At 40.1% G+C, this 16,973-nt stretch overlaps 1 protein-coding gene across 4 annotated transcripts in view; it reads left to right on the top strand.

Moving 5' to 3' along the window:
* The window catches only part of adad1 (adenosine deaminase domain containing 1 (testis-specific)), a 28,332-nt gene extending 16,363 nt beyond the window's left edge, over nt 1-11,969 (top strand). For 3 of the 4 annotated variants that reach the window (XM_078953797.1, XM_078953795.1, XM_078953796.1), the window contains 5 exons: nt 2,892-2,967; nt 3,087-3,243; nt 3,478-3,712; nt 10,983-11,115; nt 11,297-11,969. In XM_078953797.1, coding sequence (XP_078809923.1) covers nt 2,892-2,967; nt 3,087-3,243; nt 3,478-3,712; nt 10,983-11,115; nt 11,297-11,410 — 715 coding nt within the window. In that variant the 3' untranslated portion in view covers nt 11,411-11,969. Of the gene's footprint in view, nt 1-2,891; nt 2,968-3,086; nt 3,244-3,477; nt 3,713-4,067; nt 4,209-10,982; nt 11,121-11,296 lie in introns of those variants that run through there. The other variant, XR_013658444.1, reaches the window with a different exon arrangement.
* The last annotated feature ends 5,004 nt before the right edge of the window (nt 11,970-16,973 follow it).

Here is a 16,973-nt window from a genome sequence, read left to right as displayed (position 1 = left end):
AAAGATTGCATAAAAAAGTGAAAAACTGTAGTATTTTTTTAAAAAATCCCTTCATTTCATGGGCTCATAAGTAATTGGACAATTGACTTCCATGCTATTGCATGGGCAGGTGTGGGCAATTCCCTTGTTATGTCATTATGGGTGAAGCAGATAAAAGGCCTGGAGTTGATTAGACGACTTGTGCTGCACTTGGAAGATTTTGCTGTGAACAGACAAAATGCAGTCAGAGGAGCTCCCCATGCAGGTGAAAGGAGCCATCATTAAGATTTAAGAAAACAGAAAAAAGACATGAAACCAGAAACTGCTACAGTATTAGGAGTGGCAAAATCAACAGTGTGGTCCATCCTGAGAAAGAAAGAAAGCACTGGTGAACTCAGCAACGCAAAAAGACCTGGACGTCCACGGAAGACAACAGTGGTGGATGATGGCAGAATCATTTCCAACGGTGAAGAGGAACCTGTTCACAACAGCCAACCAAGTGAACAACACTCTCCAGGAGGTAGGCGGATCAATATCCAAGTCTACCATCAAAAGAAGACTGTGGCTTGTGGCCAGTCTAAGGCACACCTGTGCAATAATCATGCTGTCTAATCAGCATCTTGATATGGCACATCTGTGAGGTAGGATGGATTGTCCTGGCAAAAGAGAAGTGTTCACTATCACAGATTTATGAACAATATTTCAGAGAACTGGTTATTTTGTGTATGTGGAAAATGTTTCACAGCTTTGAGTTCATACCATAAAAAATGGGAGCAATAACAAAAGTGTTGCGTTTATATTTTTTGTCATTTTTCAGTTATTTCATTTGTCCAATTACTCACAAGCCCGTGAAATGAAGGGATTGTGTTTAAAAATGCTTTAGTTTTTCACATTTTGATGCAATCTTTTTGTTCAACCCATGGAATAAAAGCTGAAAGTCTGCACTTCAATGGCATCTGAGTTGTTTTATTTAAAATTTACTGTGGTAATGTACAGAAACTAAATTAGAAAGACTCTGACAGACTGTGTCTCTGTCCAAATATCTATGGTCCTGACTGTACATATCCAATTTGCTGGATCGATCCATAGTTCTCCTGAACGTCCATCTACTTTCTTAACCCGCTGCGGGGTTTCCGGAGCCTGTCCCGGCTACTGTTGGGCGAAGGCGGGTACAACCTGGACAGTCTGTCGCAGGGCCCATGGAACTGTTGTGATTACAATCACTACACCGGCTCCCGGGAGGTGAGCTGGCGGCCAGACAGAGACCTGCTGCGGGATGGGAAGCCAGTGTAGCCAGTTAACTAGAATCCACCAGACTCTAGTTAAAACTAGTTATAAGGGCCAAAGTTCGTCTCAGAGGAAGTGCTAATGATGACGAGCAACATTAAGATGCAGAAAGTGTATATATGTATTCATATTTGATTTAAAACAGAAAATAAACAAGCAAAAAAAACATGAATCAGTTCACTGCAGTGCATCTGCTGTCCATCCTCCAATAATGTTCATAAATCCAGACCAGGAAGATCAGTGTAAGCAAAGTTCATCGCATAGATCCATCATATCCACATATGGGGGTGTAGGTGTAGATGCCTCTTACCGCCCAGTCCAATGTTTCCAGCTTGGAAAGGCCTGAATTCAATGGCCGAACAGCCTCCATCCTCGGTGGAACCTGGCCTGCACAGAACCAGCAATAACTAACTTCTTTGTAATGGAAGAGGACATTAAAGTAAAACACAAATTCCAGCAAATAAACAACTAAAGTTCATAAAGAGTACTCCAGATCAAACATAACCAATAAATTCAGTGAATACAAACCAATAAAGAGTGATTCAAATCCCAAACATCAGTGACAACACGTCAGCATTTCAAAACCACCGTGTGCACAGAACAACAAAACACACATAACCCGTTCAACAAGACGAATTCAGCTAACACCAGCATCAGCTGATCCGCCTGTGCACATAACCGAGAGTGTTTAAGAATGACACCCCAATATATACAAAACACTCACCAGTTCCCACATTACTCATTCACATAGCGCTTCTCATTACCCGCCCGCGTCTCATGCTGGCAGTGACCGCCCCCTTCGTCTGACTTCCATAAACAAAACTGACTCCGCATGCCCCTTTATAAGGCCTAGTGCGATAATCGCACAAACTCTCGCTAGAGCTTTATGTCATAGCTGCGGATGGGGCGAAGCTGCAAAGTAGTCAGGGCTACACCAGCCTGCTCGGTCCTCCTACACTTAATAAAAATGTTCATTTTTTCATTGAGGCAATAATAAAAAAGGTCCCCTGTTTTCATTCTTGATTTTATTTTTACGCCCTCTGGTTAATGCAGGACAGCAAGCCTTTAAACTCTGTCGGAGAACGAGAACACAAATGCAATGAACATATTTGGGACTTTAAGTTTAATTTTAAATATGTTTTCTTTTCGGCCAAAAACAAAATCCAGCCTTGGACGTACTTAAAATCCGTGCGGGGAACACAGCAACGAGCCATTTTCTCTTCTGCGCTCTTGGGCCGTTGTGACATCACATCAGCTCATTCATTCTTTGCAACAGTTTGACTGATAGCAATTTAAAAGGAAAAATACAAAAAATGAAAAGATTTCCTACATTTGTTCTCTTAATAAGAAAAATGCCACACGTGTTCTTTGGTGTTTCAAAAAATGCCACACTCACATCTAAAAAACTCAAAAGCATGGGCTTCATCAGAGGGACTCTAAATAGAGAGGATTTACTGTCCCTGTGACACATTTGTTTGTGCCACTGTGTGTTAACAACTGTCTGCCTGGTGTCTGTTTGGTGTCTATTATTCATTTTCAGAAAATGTTTAAAAACAGTAATATTTCAATTGCTGCAACACAAGTAAACCTATTTAATTAAATTTGGCCATGTGCTTTATCTACAGGTACTTGAACCCACTCTCTATTTCAGCTTGGAAAGTCAACAGTGAGATTGGCCTGCACCTGATGGTGGAGGGCAAGGTGTTGTGATTTAAAAGATAAAATCCTTTAGACTTGGTTCAATATACAACGATTTTTTTATTTAAAAAATCTGTATATGTTAATGAGGGTAAACTACACTGTTTGTTTTCCTTTTACAGGTGGTCTCGGTTTTATCATCAGCTGTTGAAAACTTTGCCTACAAGGTGGTCAGCATGTCCACAGCAGACAAGATCACACAGTGGCAGGTGATAGGATATCAGGGAGCACTGCTTAGTCACTTTATTGAGCCAATCTATGTTCAAAGCATTCTCATTGGTAAGTAAAAAGTACAAATTTAGCCTGTTTATATGATGCTATCTGCTGCTACATACAGAATTTCTGCAAAGATATGCAAAAATTGAATTTGTTAAAATCAAAATTCCAAAGTCCATCAGTGCTTGTTTGGCCAACAGATGTAATTTACATCAACTAGGTTCACTTTGAGTTAACTTTTTCGAAAGTGAAAAGGTTTATTAAAACACCTTTTGGTAATTTCCTGAAATCTTACAGGTGACTCCTGCTGTACTGACGTTCGTGGCATGGAGGTCTCAGTTTGTCAGCGTGTGGAGGGAGTCACTTCTCAACTTCCCATGTTTTACTGCATGATGAGGCCCCAAATCAGTCTTGTGCCTTCTGTGGCCACCTGCACTACCAGCAGCAACCAGCTGACCCTTGGTATTAACTGGAGTGAGGGAGACAGCACGTCCGAAGTTGTAGATGGTCTTGAGGGCAAGACTGTAGAAGAGTAAGTAAAGACTGATTTTTCAATTTGTTTGTCTACTATGTAAAGCCTTCTTTGTTGTCTCATTAATAACTGAATGCAGATTGTATCAGGAAATCACACATTCAGCTCTGTACATAAGTTTTAAGCAGGCAGGAAAATGCTAATGCTGTAAAAGAGAAAGGCTTTTAGAATTATAAGTAATAATTGTTTTTTTTAACAATTTGCAAAATGCAAAGTAAGCAAAGAAAAGTAAATTCTTAATCAGATCAATATTGGTCTTTCCGTTGTTTCGCTTCAAACCAGCATCAATTCTAACAGGTACACAACAGCAACAGGATTGCAGTCAGGTCTTTAATTAACCATTTATATCAAACAGGGGCTAAGATCATCAATATCTTAGGGCCATGAGGCAGCGGTTGTGCAGGTCGTCAGAAGATTGCAGTTTCGATTTCCGCCTTGCCTGCCCATGTATCCTTAGGCAAGACAATGATCCCCACCTTGCCTCTGGCGGTAAAAGGTTGGTGCCAGTGTTTGGCTGCGGAGCTGCCATCAGTGTGTAAATCTATGTGTGAAATAGACTGTGACTGTAAAGCGCTTTGGGCCTTTAAGGAAGGTAGAAAAGTGTATTTCATTTGCCATTTATCAATATCACACCCAGTCATGAAATCAAACAGAAACAGTTGCTGTTTGTTGGACTCTTCAAACTGGAATTGACCAAACTCTGCCATCAGTGGTAAGGCTGGGAAAGACAGTTTCAACAGCAGCAAGAAATAAGGTAGTTGTACTGCATCAAAGAGGTCTTTCCCAGACAAAGATTTCACAGCAGAGTAGAGTTTCAAGGTGTTCAAGTTCTTTTGAAGAAGTAAAAAACAATTAGATAATTAGTGGAAAATTAGTGCAGCATATGTATGACACTTCAAGTTTAATACTCCTGGAAAACTGAGGATGTCCAGCAGTGCCATCAACTCAAAACTGTCAGAAACCACAGGGCAGAACTTCATGAGTCTCTGCTGCAGAAAGCCAATAAAAAAAGTTCCATGGCCAGACGGCTTTCCTACAAAGTTTGACAAAGAATTGTGGGACCTTTTGGCATCAGTTTTTTATAAAATGGTTATATTTATGAAAGATCACAACGAGGCATGAGACATGGGTGTCCACCATCACCCCTTCTCTTTGCCCTTTTTATTGAACCTTGCTGCAGCCATAAGACAGAAGGAAGACATAGATAAATGACTTTATTAATCCCACAATGGGGAAATTTCATTTATGTGTGGCAGCAAAAACGACATTCAGAAATAATGTATATAATATAACATCAAAAAAAGACATCACAAATGACATTCACATTAAATAATTAAAAATTATTATGAAAATTATTATCAAAAATGAGATTCTTATTAAATAAATAATTAAATATTAAATACAGCTGCAAAAGTGTAAAAACATGTGGTCTACAAAACATGTGATCAACTGTAAAACACATAAAAAACTTTTTTTTTTTCAAATACAGAAATAAGTAATGAAGTTCACACCAAAAACAAACAACTGTTCAGGAACAAAAACAATTGAAAAACAACAACTACAACAATAAATAAATAAATGAGTGAATGAAAAAACACCCTGGGACCGTGGAGTGTCACTGTAACACGGTGTTGTACAGTCTGATGGCTGTGGGGAGGAAAGACCTGCGTTAGCGCTCCTTCTTACACTGAGGGTGCAACAGTCTGGTGCTGAAGGAGCTGGTCAGCGCCTCTACAGTTTGGTGCAGGGGGTGGGAGGGGTTATCCATGATGGATGTTAGCTAGGCTCCTGACCGCCACCTCTCCATGGACTCTAGTGAGCAGCCCAGGACAGAGCCGGCCTTCCTAACCAGTTTGTTAAGCCTCCTCAAGTATCTGCCTGCACTGCGCCCCCCCCCCCCCAGCACACAACTCCATAAAGGACCACTGAGGCCACCACAGTGTCATAAAAGGTCCTCAGCAGCTGTCTGCACACACCAAAGGAGCTCAGTCTCCTCAGCAGGTGAAAGCGACTCGGGCTGGTTCCGGTTCCGTAGTACCTTTGAATCCGGAACCAGGCAGGAAGTCCTCCAGAGGACTGGTACCTTCTCCAGTCTGAGGCTCATATTAAATATGAACAGCATCACCTCACAGAGCTGGTCTGCACACTCCCTGAGGAGCCTGGAGGTGATGCTGTCAGGCCCTGTTGCCTTCCTGGCCTTTGTTCTCCTTAACTCCATCCTAACCTGATTCAGGGTGAGAAAGAGGGGGGTTGGAGGGTGGGTGGGCGGTGGCTGGTCTGGTGCTGTGAGTCGTTGGGGGGGGGGGGGGGGGGTCCCTTTGCTTCTATTGGAAGAAGGGCAGAGTGGTCTGCTTGGTGCTGAGGTGGTAACAGCTGCAGCTGGGAGGAGACGCCTGAGCTGGAAAGGTGTGAAGGGGGGGCCGTGTGGGTGGAGACTGGGGGCTGGGCAGAATCAAATCTGTTAAAGAACAGGTTCAGTTCATTTATCCAGGCTTGGTCACCTGTGACCTGGCGACCATTTCCAGCCTCAGCGTGGCCTGAGATGTGTTTCAGACCCCTCCACACATCACGGATATTGTTCTGTTCCAGGCGCTGCTCCAGCTTCTTCCTGTAGCGTCTTTGCACTTCCTGATGTTGTATTTCAGGTCCCTCTGTACTCTGCGTAGCTCCTCCTTGTCCCCAGAGAGAAAAGCCCTCTTCTTCTCATTTAGGAGGGTCTTCAGCTCAGGAGTGACCCAGGGCTTATTGTTGGAAAAACACTGCACTGTTTTTGTTGGCACTGTGTTTTCCACACAAACATTGACATAGTCCGTGATGCAGTCAGTGAGACTGTCAATGCCCCCCCCCCCGTTTGGACTGCAGAGAACGTCCCAGTCTGTGGTGCTAAAACAGTCCATTAGTCGCTCTGTTACCTCCTCAGTCCAGATCTTCACCGTTTTAATCGGTGGTTTCTGCTGTTTCACCACTGGAGTGTACGCAGAGGACAGATGGACCAGGCTGTGATCAAAGCGTCCTAAAGGGGGGAGGGGGGCAGAAGTATATGCATTCTTGATGTTAGCATAGAAAAGGTCCAGAGTTTTTCTGTCCCTCGTATGACAGTTCACATACTGGGTGAAGTTGGACAGGGTGGCGGAGAGGGGGGTGCATGCATGGTTAAAGTCCCCAGAAATTAGGATCAGGGCCTGTGGGTGTTGTGTCTGCAGCTGGGACACGGTGCTGTGCACGCGCTCACAAGCGACAGCAGCGTCAGCCGACGGAGGGACGTACACAGTCACCACCAGCACATGGGAGAACTCCCGTGGGACGTAGTACGGCCGAACGCTGACTGCCACCAGTTCAATGTCCTTGCTGCAGTGCTGTTCTTTCACAGTGATGTGGTTCGGGTTACACCATCTGTCATTCACGAACACCGCCAGACCAGACCACCGCCTTTCTTCTTTCCGCTCTGCGCCGCGCTCCGGTCCGCCCGCACCAACGTTAGTCCGTGAACAGAGACCACGGAGTTTGTCATGTCCTGGTGGAGCCACGTCTCGGTGAAACACAGCAGGCTGCTCTCACGGTACACCGGCTGCAGACGCATGAGCGCTGTTAGCTCGTCCAGCTTGATAGAGAGAGAGCGGACGTTTCCCATAGTAACGGATGGTAAACATGGCTTGTACCTCCGTCTTCTCTCCCGGCGTTTAACTCCAGCTCTGCAGCCTCGTCGTTTCCTCCATATTTCAGCTGGAATATCTGGCTTTCCAGCGAGGAGAATCTCAGCTCAGCTAAGAGCTAACAGCTGATCTCGAATGTAAACAATGGAGCTGCATCCTAACGGATCCCCTGAGGCCGGTTCAAAAAGTTGAGAAAAAAGCAAAAGTAATGATGTTCCTGTCCTTTCTCGCAGAACTTCGTATTAGTTGTTGAAAAATACAAAAAACACAAATAAGGTGGAAGACAATATTGAAAAAACGCAAAGTCAAGAACACAAAAGGGTAGAGCTGGCCTGATAAGCTGCCACACACGGCGCCATGGTAACTATGATCATAGGGGGAATTGAAACAAAAATCAAGTGTTTATGCAGACAGTATATTACTCTTCACCCGCTAGGGATGGGGGTGTTTCTCTGTGTTTACAGATTTTGCATAGTCGCGGGTATCTTTGGTCCCTTACCCCCGCAAATATGGGCGGAATACTGTATTCCAACACGCACACACCAAGAGGAGGATGGTCACATCAGGCCCCGTCTTCCTCCTTTACTCGAATGGGACGGGTCAGCGGGCGGTGCGGGGGTGTCTGGGGGGATCCTTTGGTTGTGGAATGGGGATGTGTATGTGTTGGGCCTGCGCGCGTGCGTGCATGTGTGTGTGTGTGTGTAAGAGACAGGAGACAGCTCGTGTAGCGAGGTAGGGAATGAGGGGGGCAGTGGGGCGCGCATTCATGTTGTTTGTTAAGGAGAAAAATAATAAAAAAAGGCTTCCCCCAGAGTAAATGCTATTGACTCTTTATTAAACCGCTCTGGAGAATCTGAGGGTCAGAACAGGGAAGAAAACCCAGAAGGTTCAACACCACGCTCTGCCATTTCTGAACGCTCTGGCAGTTCAGACGGCGGTCGCATTTCAAAAGGTCGGATACGTATCGGATTCAGGACCACATACCCAAGTGGCCTGGGCCACATTTGAAAAGATCGGATCTGTGTCGTTCAGACTGTCATGAAAAGATCAGATACAGGTGGCATAGGGGCAAAGAAATCGGAATTGGGTCGTTTCAGCCTGCAGTGTGAACGTAGCCAAAAAAATGTAAGTCCAGCTTGACATGGGAACTGTTGATATATTTATTAATACAAGCAATTTATATTTTTTTTAAATAAACTTTATTCCACATTATGCCATTTTACTAGGATTCAGGTATGCAATAAGAACATAATTGCAAATATCAAATACACATATGTATAAAAAAACAAGAATAGAAATAGAAACAAGCCAAGGGGTTAAACTCTACGAGAAAATGTGAATCTTTCACATACAGACAAGGTTTGTTGCTTCTCAGAATTACGAATACTATTAATATACTGATTTACCTCAGAGTGAATACAAGGAAACAGGATTTTCAACCAGAGAATTTACATTTATGAATATGAAATTTGGCCAAAATGAGCAAGAGATTTAAAAGTAAACCAGAGTTCTTTTGTATATTTTTTGGCATTAGACATCTTTGATACACAACATCTTTCCAGAATAAAATAAAACAAGGATCAATTTTATCATTAATGAAATCACACATCTTCTGCCAAAACACTTTAACTTTAGGACAATACCAGAAGAGATGGAGGACTGTTTCAGGGAAATTGCAGCAAAAACTACACTGTGTATCAATGTTTAATCTAAATCTATTTTAAATAAACATTTTAGCTGGGCAAATTCTGTAAACAATTTCTAAATGGCTTGTAAAGTCCACCCCCTATTTGGTCACGCTTTAGATTGGGGGGGCTGCAAAACACTCAATAAACTGTTAATATGAAAACTGTTATTATGTTTATTAATCCCATACAAGCAATTTATAAATAGTTTGTGAATAAGATTAACAAATGCTAATAAATGTCTTTATAAGCAACTTAATAGCACATTACTCATGCTTGTTAATGTCTTATAAGTAATTTATTAAGGAATATGTTAATGTATTTATAAACGGCTTATTTAAACTTGTAAGTCAGTTGTAAGACATTTACAAATGCTTATTAATGTACTTATAAGCAGCTTACTAAAACATTACTAGTGTTTTTTAATGTCTTACAGTTTATTAAGGACACTTATTATAAAGCGTTACCGTTAATTCTGCTTATCTGTGGCCCTGTTAGGCCACATTCTTCTTCTTGTAAAATGTTATTACCTTTGTATTTTTGCACATTGCTCTTGTTCTTTTTTTGCACTGACTTGCAGTAGCAATTGAATGTCCCCAAAGTGGGATCAATGAAGAATATTTTATCTTATCTTATCTTATCTCAGTGCATGTGTTAGAGCAGTGTTCTTCAACCTTTTTTGAGCCACGGCACACTTTAACCTTGACAAAAATCCTGCGGCAGATCCAGCATCCCAAAAAAAAAAAAAAAGCAGAAACTCATAGTCTGTTTTGATCTACAGCCCCCCCCCCCCCCCCCCCCCCGGCAATCTGATGTGCATTTTTGTGATAATTGTGGCAGAAAAAGCAGGAAGTTGCAGATGTTTTTTCTAAAAGATGTAATAAAAGTTAAGTTACATACAAACTGTATGTTCGTTGTGGTTTCAAGACGTGTAAGGACGACTCATTGTACGCTGAGGCGCTGTCCCTTTAAGCCAATGCATCATGGGAGATGTAGTGTAAAAACTGCCAGAAAACAGCAGAAAGACTCGCGTCTCTGAGATTCATGGTTTTGTTCACTTGTTCCACGGTCTGATACCGGATTCTGTGGAAAGCTACACCGCTAAAGACGAGCTTTAGCTGGTGTTTTTGTTGGAACTGACTGAGTTATGAGCTAAATTGGAACAAGGAAGTGAATACTTTAAACACTTCTGATTGGTCAGACTGATGACATGTGATTAAGCCTTCAAGAATGATTGGTGGAGTCGTGGAGACGGTAAAAGCTGCGGGACTTTTCAGAAAACAGTTATAGCTGCAGCTAAATCGCGTTACCGTCATTCTTATCAAAATGTCTTTAATAGAATCAAATAAACACAAAGAAAAAGTATTTTATGATCTTTCATATTCCTAACTACTCAGTGTTTTATCAGGACCTGTTTGGATGAACAAAGAGCTGATTTCCTGATGGGAAATGTTTTTAGATCAGTGAATGAGGCCAATTTTCCACGGCACACTGAATTCACTGACTACTTGGTGCATTTCATTGGTGTTAACCGTTTTGATGGGGGGTCCACATCTACAATTCCCTAATCCAGCAGCCTGAAAATTTACTGGAAGTCTGTGAAAAGCCAGTGGGCTGCAAAAAGACAAATAGACCACAATTCATCGCATTTGACAATTTGTCATTTGAAAACAATTATGTAAATTTACTTTTAATAAATCATCCAAGTTTCTATCATAAAAGTGAATTCACGTTCTTTGGTGTTTAAAAAAAGGTCTAAATAAGAATGAGCATGTGTTTGAATTGCATTAAAATCAGCCGACTGCAGGGTTGTCCTTCACTTAACTTTTTGGGGTTAGGAAGTAGTGAGTGAATTCTGTATCATGTTAGCTTAGGGCTTCACCTGTGTGTGTCCTGACCTTTTCTGTCTATGCTGTTCTTTTATTGTTGTAGATCTCCATTCAAGAGTGGCACTACTTTGGCAAGCCGTCTGTGCAAAGCAGCAATGCTGCACCGCTTTAAACTTGTGGCCAAAGAAGCCCAAAGGCATGATCTCCTTGCTACAAGCTCTTACAGAGAGGCGAAGGTAACTGCTTTTAGTCCGATCTAAGCAGCTGATTTTAGTTTAATGATTTAATTAGATTGACTAATTTAGAGGGTTTTGTGGTCAAAGTTTTCAATTAAGGAAAAACACTAAACTACTTCCTATAACAAGTAGTGTTTTTTTTCCTGCTATGTTTATTTCACCTTTCTGTTTGTCATTTAAGAGAATGGCAAAAGCATACCAGGAGGCCAAGAGTGTGTTGCGGGCCTACCTACGTCAACAGGGCTTTGGTTCCTGGTTGGAGAAGGTTTCTGTGAGTGATAATTTCACCAAATAAAAAAATGAAGGTCGTAAGTCAAAGATTTCCTAGATGAACAGTTTTGATGAAAATGTGTTGTTCACAGGTCGTACTTGGTATTGTGTTATATCAAACACTGATTTCTAGAGTGGCAAAGTTCAACCCCAGTTCATGTTGTTTTTAGAAAAGCATGTATAGATTTTGGGAATGCCAATACAAATGTGTATTCAGTTTTGAAAGCACGACTCTAAAACCTGTGTAAATAGATCAAATACTGTTATTACAGCATTGACATGCTAAAATTGTGTTATGTTCAGTATGCTTGTGAGGCTGTTTTCTTTATGGATCTGAATTTGTTTAAATCCAAGGCTCACGAGTTGTTCTGCAAGTGCAGAACAACTCGTGCATTTGATTTTTTTGTTCCTCTTTATATTGTCACCTTTTCAAAAACATGTTAGTTGACTTTCTTTGGTGTTTCAAAAAATGTTTCAAAAGAGTGAGCATGTGTTCAAATTGCATTAAAATCACCAGTTTGATTTAACATTGAGAGATTATTGTGCAAGTGGAAAGTGCAATTAAACAAAACATGTAAACTTCAGCTCAGTGTTTTCTTATCTATGCCTGACAGAACTAAATCAAAATTGTATGTACTTTAATAGCAAGTTTCATAAATAGTTTCATAAGTGCTTTACATGAAAAATAAAAACAAACTGATCTCTTTAAAAACAGACCTTAACCCCCTCTCATCACTCACCCCTTTAACATTGGGCTGTGCACAGTAGGTGGGAACAAACGGTAAGGCTGAATTCCAATTCTTCCCCAGCAGCCGGAGCCTCATCGCCACAGGCCAGAGCAGCCCTGGTCTGTGAGAGCCAGAAATCTTGTTCATTTGTAGGTGACCAAAAACTTAATTTCCACAGTAATTACACAACATAAATACTGGTGTGCCAAGTCCCCATCTACAGCTGCAGTGATTGAGCAGAAGTTGATCCAGAGGGAGAGCATCTTAGTGAAAAGTGAAAGACATGGATTGAAACAATGAAACATTACCCTGCCAATGGATGTGAGCCCGCCTCCTGGTCTTACTAAAAAGAATTTTTGCAGAAATTCTTTTTGCAGCAGAATTTTTGAGTAACAAGGACAAGAATACAGCGAGTTACAAGAATCTGTTCTATTGATGACAAAAGTTTGCATTAGCAGCTCCATAATGGCAAGAGAGAGAAGTGGGCGGACCCTAGGCATATTTTTAAGATGATGCAAAACAGTGTTAATCACCACACTTAATATCATGCACCCCAGAAAAGTGTTTCCACACTTATCATTAAGTTTCTCTCCATTAGATAGGAATTAAACCACTTGAGAACAGTACCTGAAAGGCCAACACTTTTCATTCTGTTTAAAAGGATCAAGGGATTAGCAGTGTCAGGACTTAGATTTTATTTCTGAATCAAAGTCAAGCAGCAGCATTCTGGACCAGATGGAAACAGGAGAGGGACGAATGGCCAACTCCAAAATAAAGACAATTACAATAATCCAGCCAAGATTTAATGAAAGCATGGATTACAGTCTTAAAATGTCCCTTTGGTAAAAAAAAATGGGTTCACCTTCACCAACTGTCTCAAATAAAAGAAGATTGATCACTGACCTAATTTGTCTAAGGCACACCTGTGCAATAATCATGCTGTCTAATCAGCATCTTGATATGGCACACCTGTGAGGTAGGATGGATTGTCTTGGCAAAGGAGAAGTGCTCACTATCACAGATTTAGACAGATTTGTGAACAATATTTCAGAGAACTGGTTATTTTGTGTATGTGGAAAATGTTTCACATCTTTGAGTTCATACCATAAAAAATGGGAGCAATAACAAAAGTGTTGCGTCTATATTTTTGGTCAGTGTATTTAAAACCTAAAAAGCTTAGCGGCATCCAGTCTTTAATGTCTTGTAGACAAGACAGAAGTAATGTAACGGAGCAACCTTTCTTATTTAGTAAAGAAATCTCACTATTGTCAGCATAGCAGTAAAAGGAAACTGTGTGTTTTCTCAGGATGGAGCTCAGAGGAAGAAGTGTTGCATACCGATCTTCTGGAGCTATGTTAATTGTGCACATGGTTGAAGAGTTACAAAAGTCAAAAGAATAAGAAAAAATTAAAAAGGGTTATTGTACCCTGACCTTGGCACAGTGTCCTAAACCTTTTAATACTCAAACTGAAGAATGGATTGTGTTTAAGCAGGTTTTTAGTTAGTTGTAGGTAAAATCTTCATGAATACATTCAGGAAAAAAAGTGCATTATTCAGAGTTATTATAAATTAAATATGCTATTTATCTAAATTGCAGTCAAATCTTTAATATTCAGTCACTGGTGCAGACTCTGTGCTGCATTTTTTTAGCTTTAAAATGATTATAACTTGCTGACCCTCCACTCCCTGTTTAACTGTTGACTTTTGTGTACCGGTATGTCTCCTCTACACATACAGGAAATGCCTTGGTTTCCTGTGTATGTCACGCAGAACATACTTTTAAGTGTTAGCTGCAGCTTTGTGAATGGAGTTGTTTTTCTGCTTGCTGGCTGAGACTTTGTACTCTTGGATCAAGCCTTGTCAGTATGTACTGCTGCAAATTACTTGTTTTTCCTGCAATGTTCATTTTAATGCCTTATGCAGTGTGTATGGTAAACTGCAAATTAAAGGCACTTATTTCTCTGTTTTTCTTGTTAATGTGCTAAAATGACGTTTTTTGTTTACTTAGCCTGTATGTTCCAAATGTAGATGGACAGTCTGTGCTTGATATTTGTTTCTGCTGTGCAGATGGATGTGCGCATTGTCTATCATGTTTCCCCGTCAGTTGATGGGGGTGGGTGGTCAGACTGTGTTTAATCATACACCAAAGGGAAAACGTGCTATGGGAAAATTGGTAATGTCTCCAAAGAACTGTAATGGAAAGCTTTAGAATAAATTCATAAAGTACATTGAGCAAATGTTTTGTTTGTTTAATGACTAATTTAGTAATTTAGGGAAACCTAAATTCTTGGGAAATCAAACTACCATTTTGAGAAGTAAACTGAATTTCTTTCCCCACCTCCATTATTACTACCCTGTTTGACACCTATTTTGTGTGGATGTGACAAACATTAGGTAGCACAGTCATAGTTGATGAAAAACTTTTCAATGCCTCACTCTTGAGATTACGGATAGTCATTCATGTTGTTTTTCATCATCATAGTGTAAATGATGCAGTTTTATATTTTCTATCAATCTAAATCATTAATAGTTAGAAGAACAGTTTCCTGTGCCTTCTATCTGACTGGAGGCTTATTTCATCAGGATTTGATGGAAACTTGACCAAAATAAAACATGATTATATCTAAACACCGGGCACAAATTTTTGTTTAAAGTTCTATTCAGTCGCTGTGGTAACTATAGTGGGTTAAGATAAAAACAGGATATGCAACTTCTCTGAAGTGGTTACGTGGTGAAGACATTTAAGAGGGTTTCAGTAGCTCTGGTGCTCAAGAGTGTAATGAATTCCTGTAAGTTCTGGTAAACTGATTAAGTAACATGTTAACACATACGTGGGCTTTTGCGTGGGCTTTTTTAAATTTTATTTTGGCTTTTAATTGCATAGCCAAAAAATAAAGGAAACAGTTAATGAGAGAGAAAAAAATCGTGAAAAATGACAGAAAATCTTTGTTCTAAAAGTGATTGCTTTAGGACTGTTGAAGAAAGACTATCGTGAAGAAACGTCCCCCATGTGTGTGTTGATTGTGTGCCGATCAAATCATTTGGTTAATAGCTAAAAGGAAAACACAGAAGGATTGTCAATTGGAAGTGTTAAAGCATTGGCATTTTCACAAATCTTCAAAGCTGATTATCACAAGGCTGTTTTTAGTAAAGGCTTTTTCAATGAGAACCATAGCCTCTGCCTGACTTAGAATTGCTTAATTCTCAGTTATTATTCTGATCTGGATGTCATGGTTTAAAGAGACCAAAAAAACACCATCATTTACAAGTAGCATAAATGGGATTGATTCTTAAAAAGCTGCCCTGAGAACTGTCGTTATGAAAAGAATCTGTAACAAAAGGCCAATGTGGCAAAGTCTAACTAGTACCAGAAACAAGCTATATTTAATTCTGGGTATGTCAGCAGGTCTCTTTCTTGGTTTGTGTAGGAATCAAACAGCTTTCAACATCTGATCATGTATCCTGTATTCCCAGAGCCTGAAGAAAACAGGATGGTCAGAGAGGATTCGGTTAAATGATTTCTCCAAACTCATAAAAAACACATAGAGACCATATGTGTAAGCTCCAAAAATCTCCAAGACGATGCACAGCCCAGACAGTTTTTTTGTGATTAAAATGAAACCCAAAAAGTTCCTCCAGTTCTCAGTGGGGGCTTTAGTAGAGAAATGCCCTCCAGTCACCTTAAACTGGAGAAGCACAGCCGCAATTTTCAAAATTTGGACACACTTACTTGGGCCTTTGCAGAGGCACCAGGAATCTGGGCTGTTCTTCACAAGGGGGGCATTTTGTTTGAGCTGGCAAACTACCAGTGATCCTACACTCCTGCTTACTGTCTCACCTTGAGCAACAGGTTTTCAAACAAGCAATTAATGTGAAGGTTTATGAAATTTGAATAGCAGTTTAATACAGAAATTGTAATAAGGAAATGGAATGTCAGAGAGCGGCAAAACTGCTTATCAGACAAATCAAACCAAACTGAGACATGGAAATAATCATTTAGACTTTGCTTTGGAGAGTTTTGGTAGGGATAACCAGTAAGTAAAGACAGCCTTTTTTTTCTTGTTGGGGGGCAATGTCAACGTTTTTTCTATTGTTTTTATTTAGGTAATACATCTTGGTGTTCTGTTTCCTTAAAAGGTCAAGGAAAAATTTCAAATGCTGAAGCAAGAAAATGCTAGCCATACCACTATAATGATATGCAGAGTCTAATAAAAAGCATTTGGCCAGATTCATTTTCCACACTGAAACTTGTTGACAGCTTGACTAGCCCTTTGACCATAAGGAGGAGAAAATGAAGCTTCCCACTCCTTTCCCACATTAAAACTCAGTCAAGTCAGACATTTGCATTGCCCAACATCTTTAGGTAATCCAAAAATGTCCTACATATGAAAGTACAAGCAGGTAAAAATAAAAAAAGGTGTGCTATGCTTCAAGTCAAAAACAAGAACTTCAGATGTAAAATGTCAGGCTTTTTTTACATTGTAAAGAATAACAATACACTGATAATGTATTATGACATTTATTTAAATTTACAGAATCAAAATTTGAAATAAATAAAATAATAAATATTAAATAAATAGAAAAACAAAATCAACCCTAATTAAATTATCCTGGATTTTAAGCAATGAGAACTTAATAAAAAACAAATACAGAGATAAATAAATATAAAATTATATCAAAATTGGTGTTAAGATTGTTGCTTTGAGCGCAAATCCAATTAAAGTGGTTATACACGTTAAAGCAGTGTTTAGAATTACAGCATGAGAATATTTGATTGCAAGTAATAAAAACTGGCAAAGGAAAACATTCTAAAAGACATTCTTCAGTTTGTTAGTCATTCTCATGAAACTTGGTTGCCCA

The sequence above is a fragment of the Oryzias latipes genome, chromosome 10 (assembly GCF_053564925.1).
Source record: "Oryzias latipes strain Hd-rR chromosome 10, Olatipes_Hd-rR_3.1".
Taxonomy (NCBI): domain Eukaryota; kingdom Metazoa; phylum Chordata; class Actinopteri; order Beloniformes; family Adrianichthyidae; genus Oryzias; species Oryzias latipes.
Note: the sequence above shows the minus strand (reverse complement) of the source record. Positions and strands in the feature narration are given on the sequence as shown.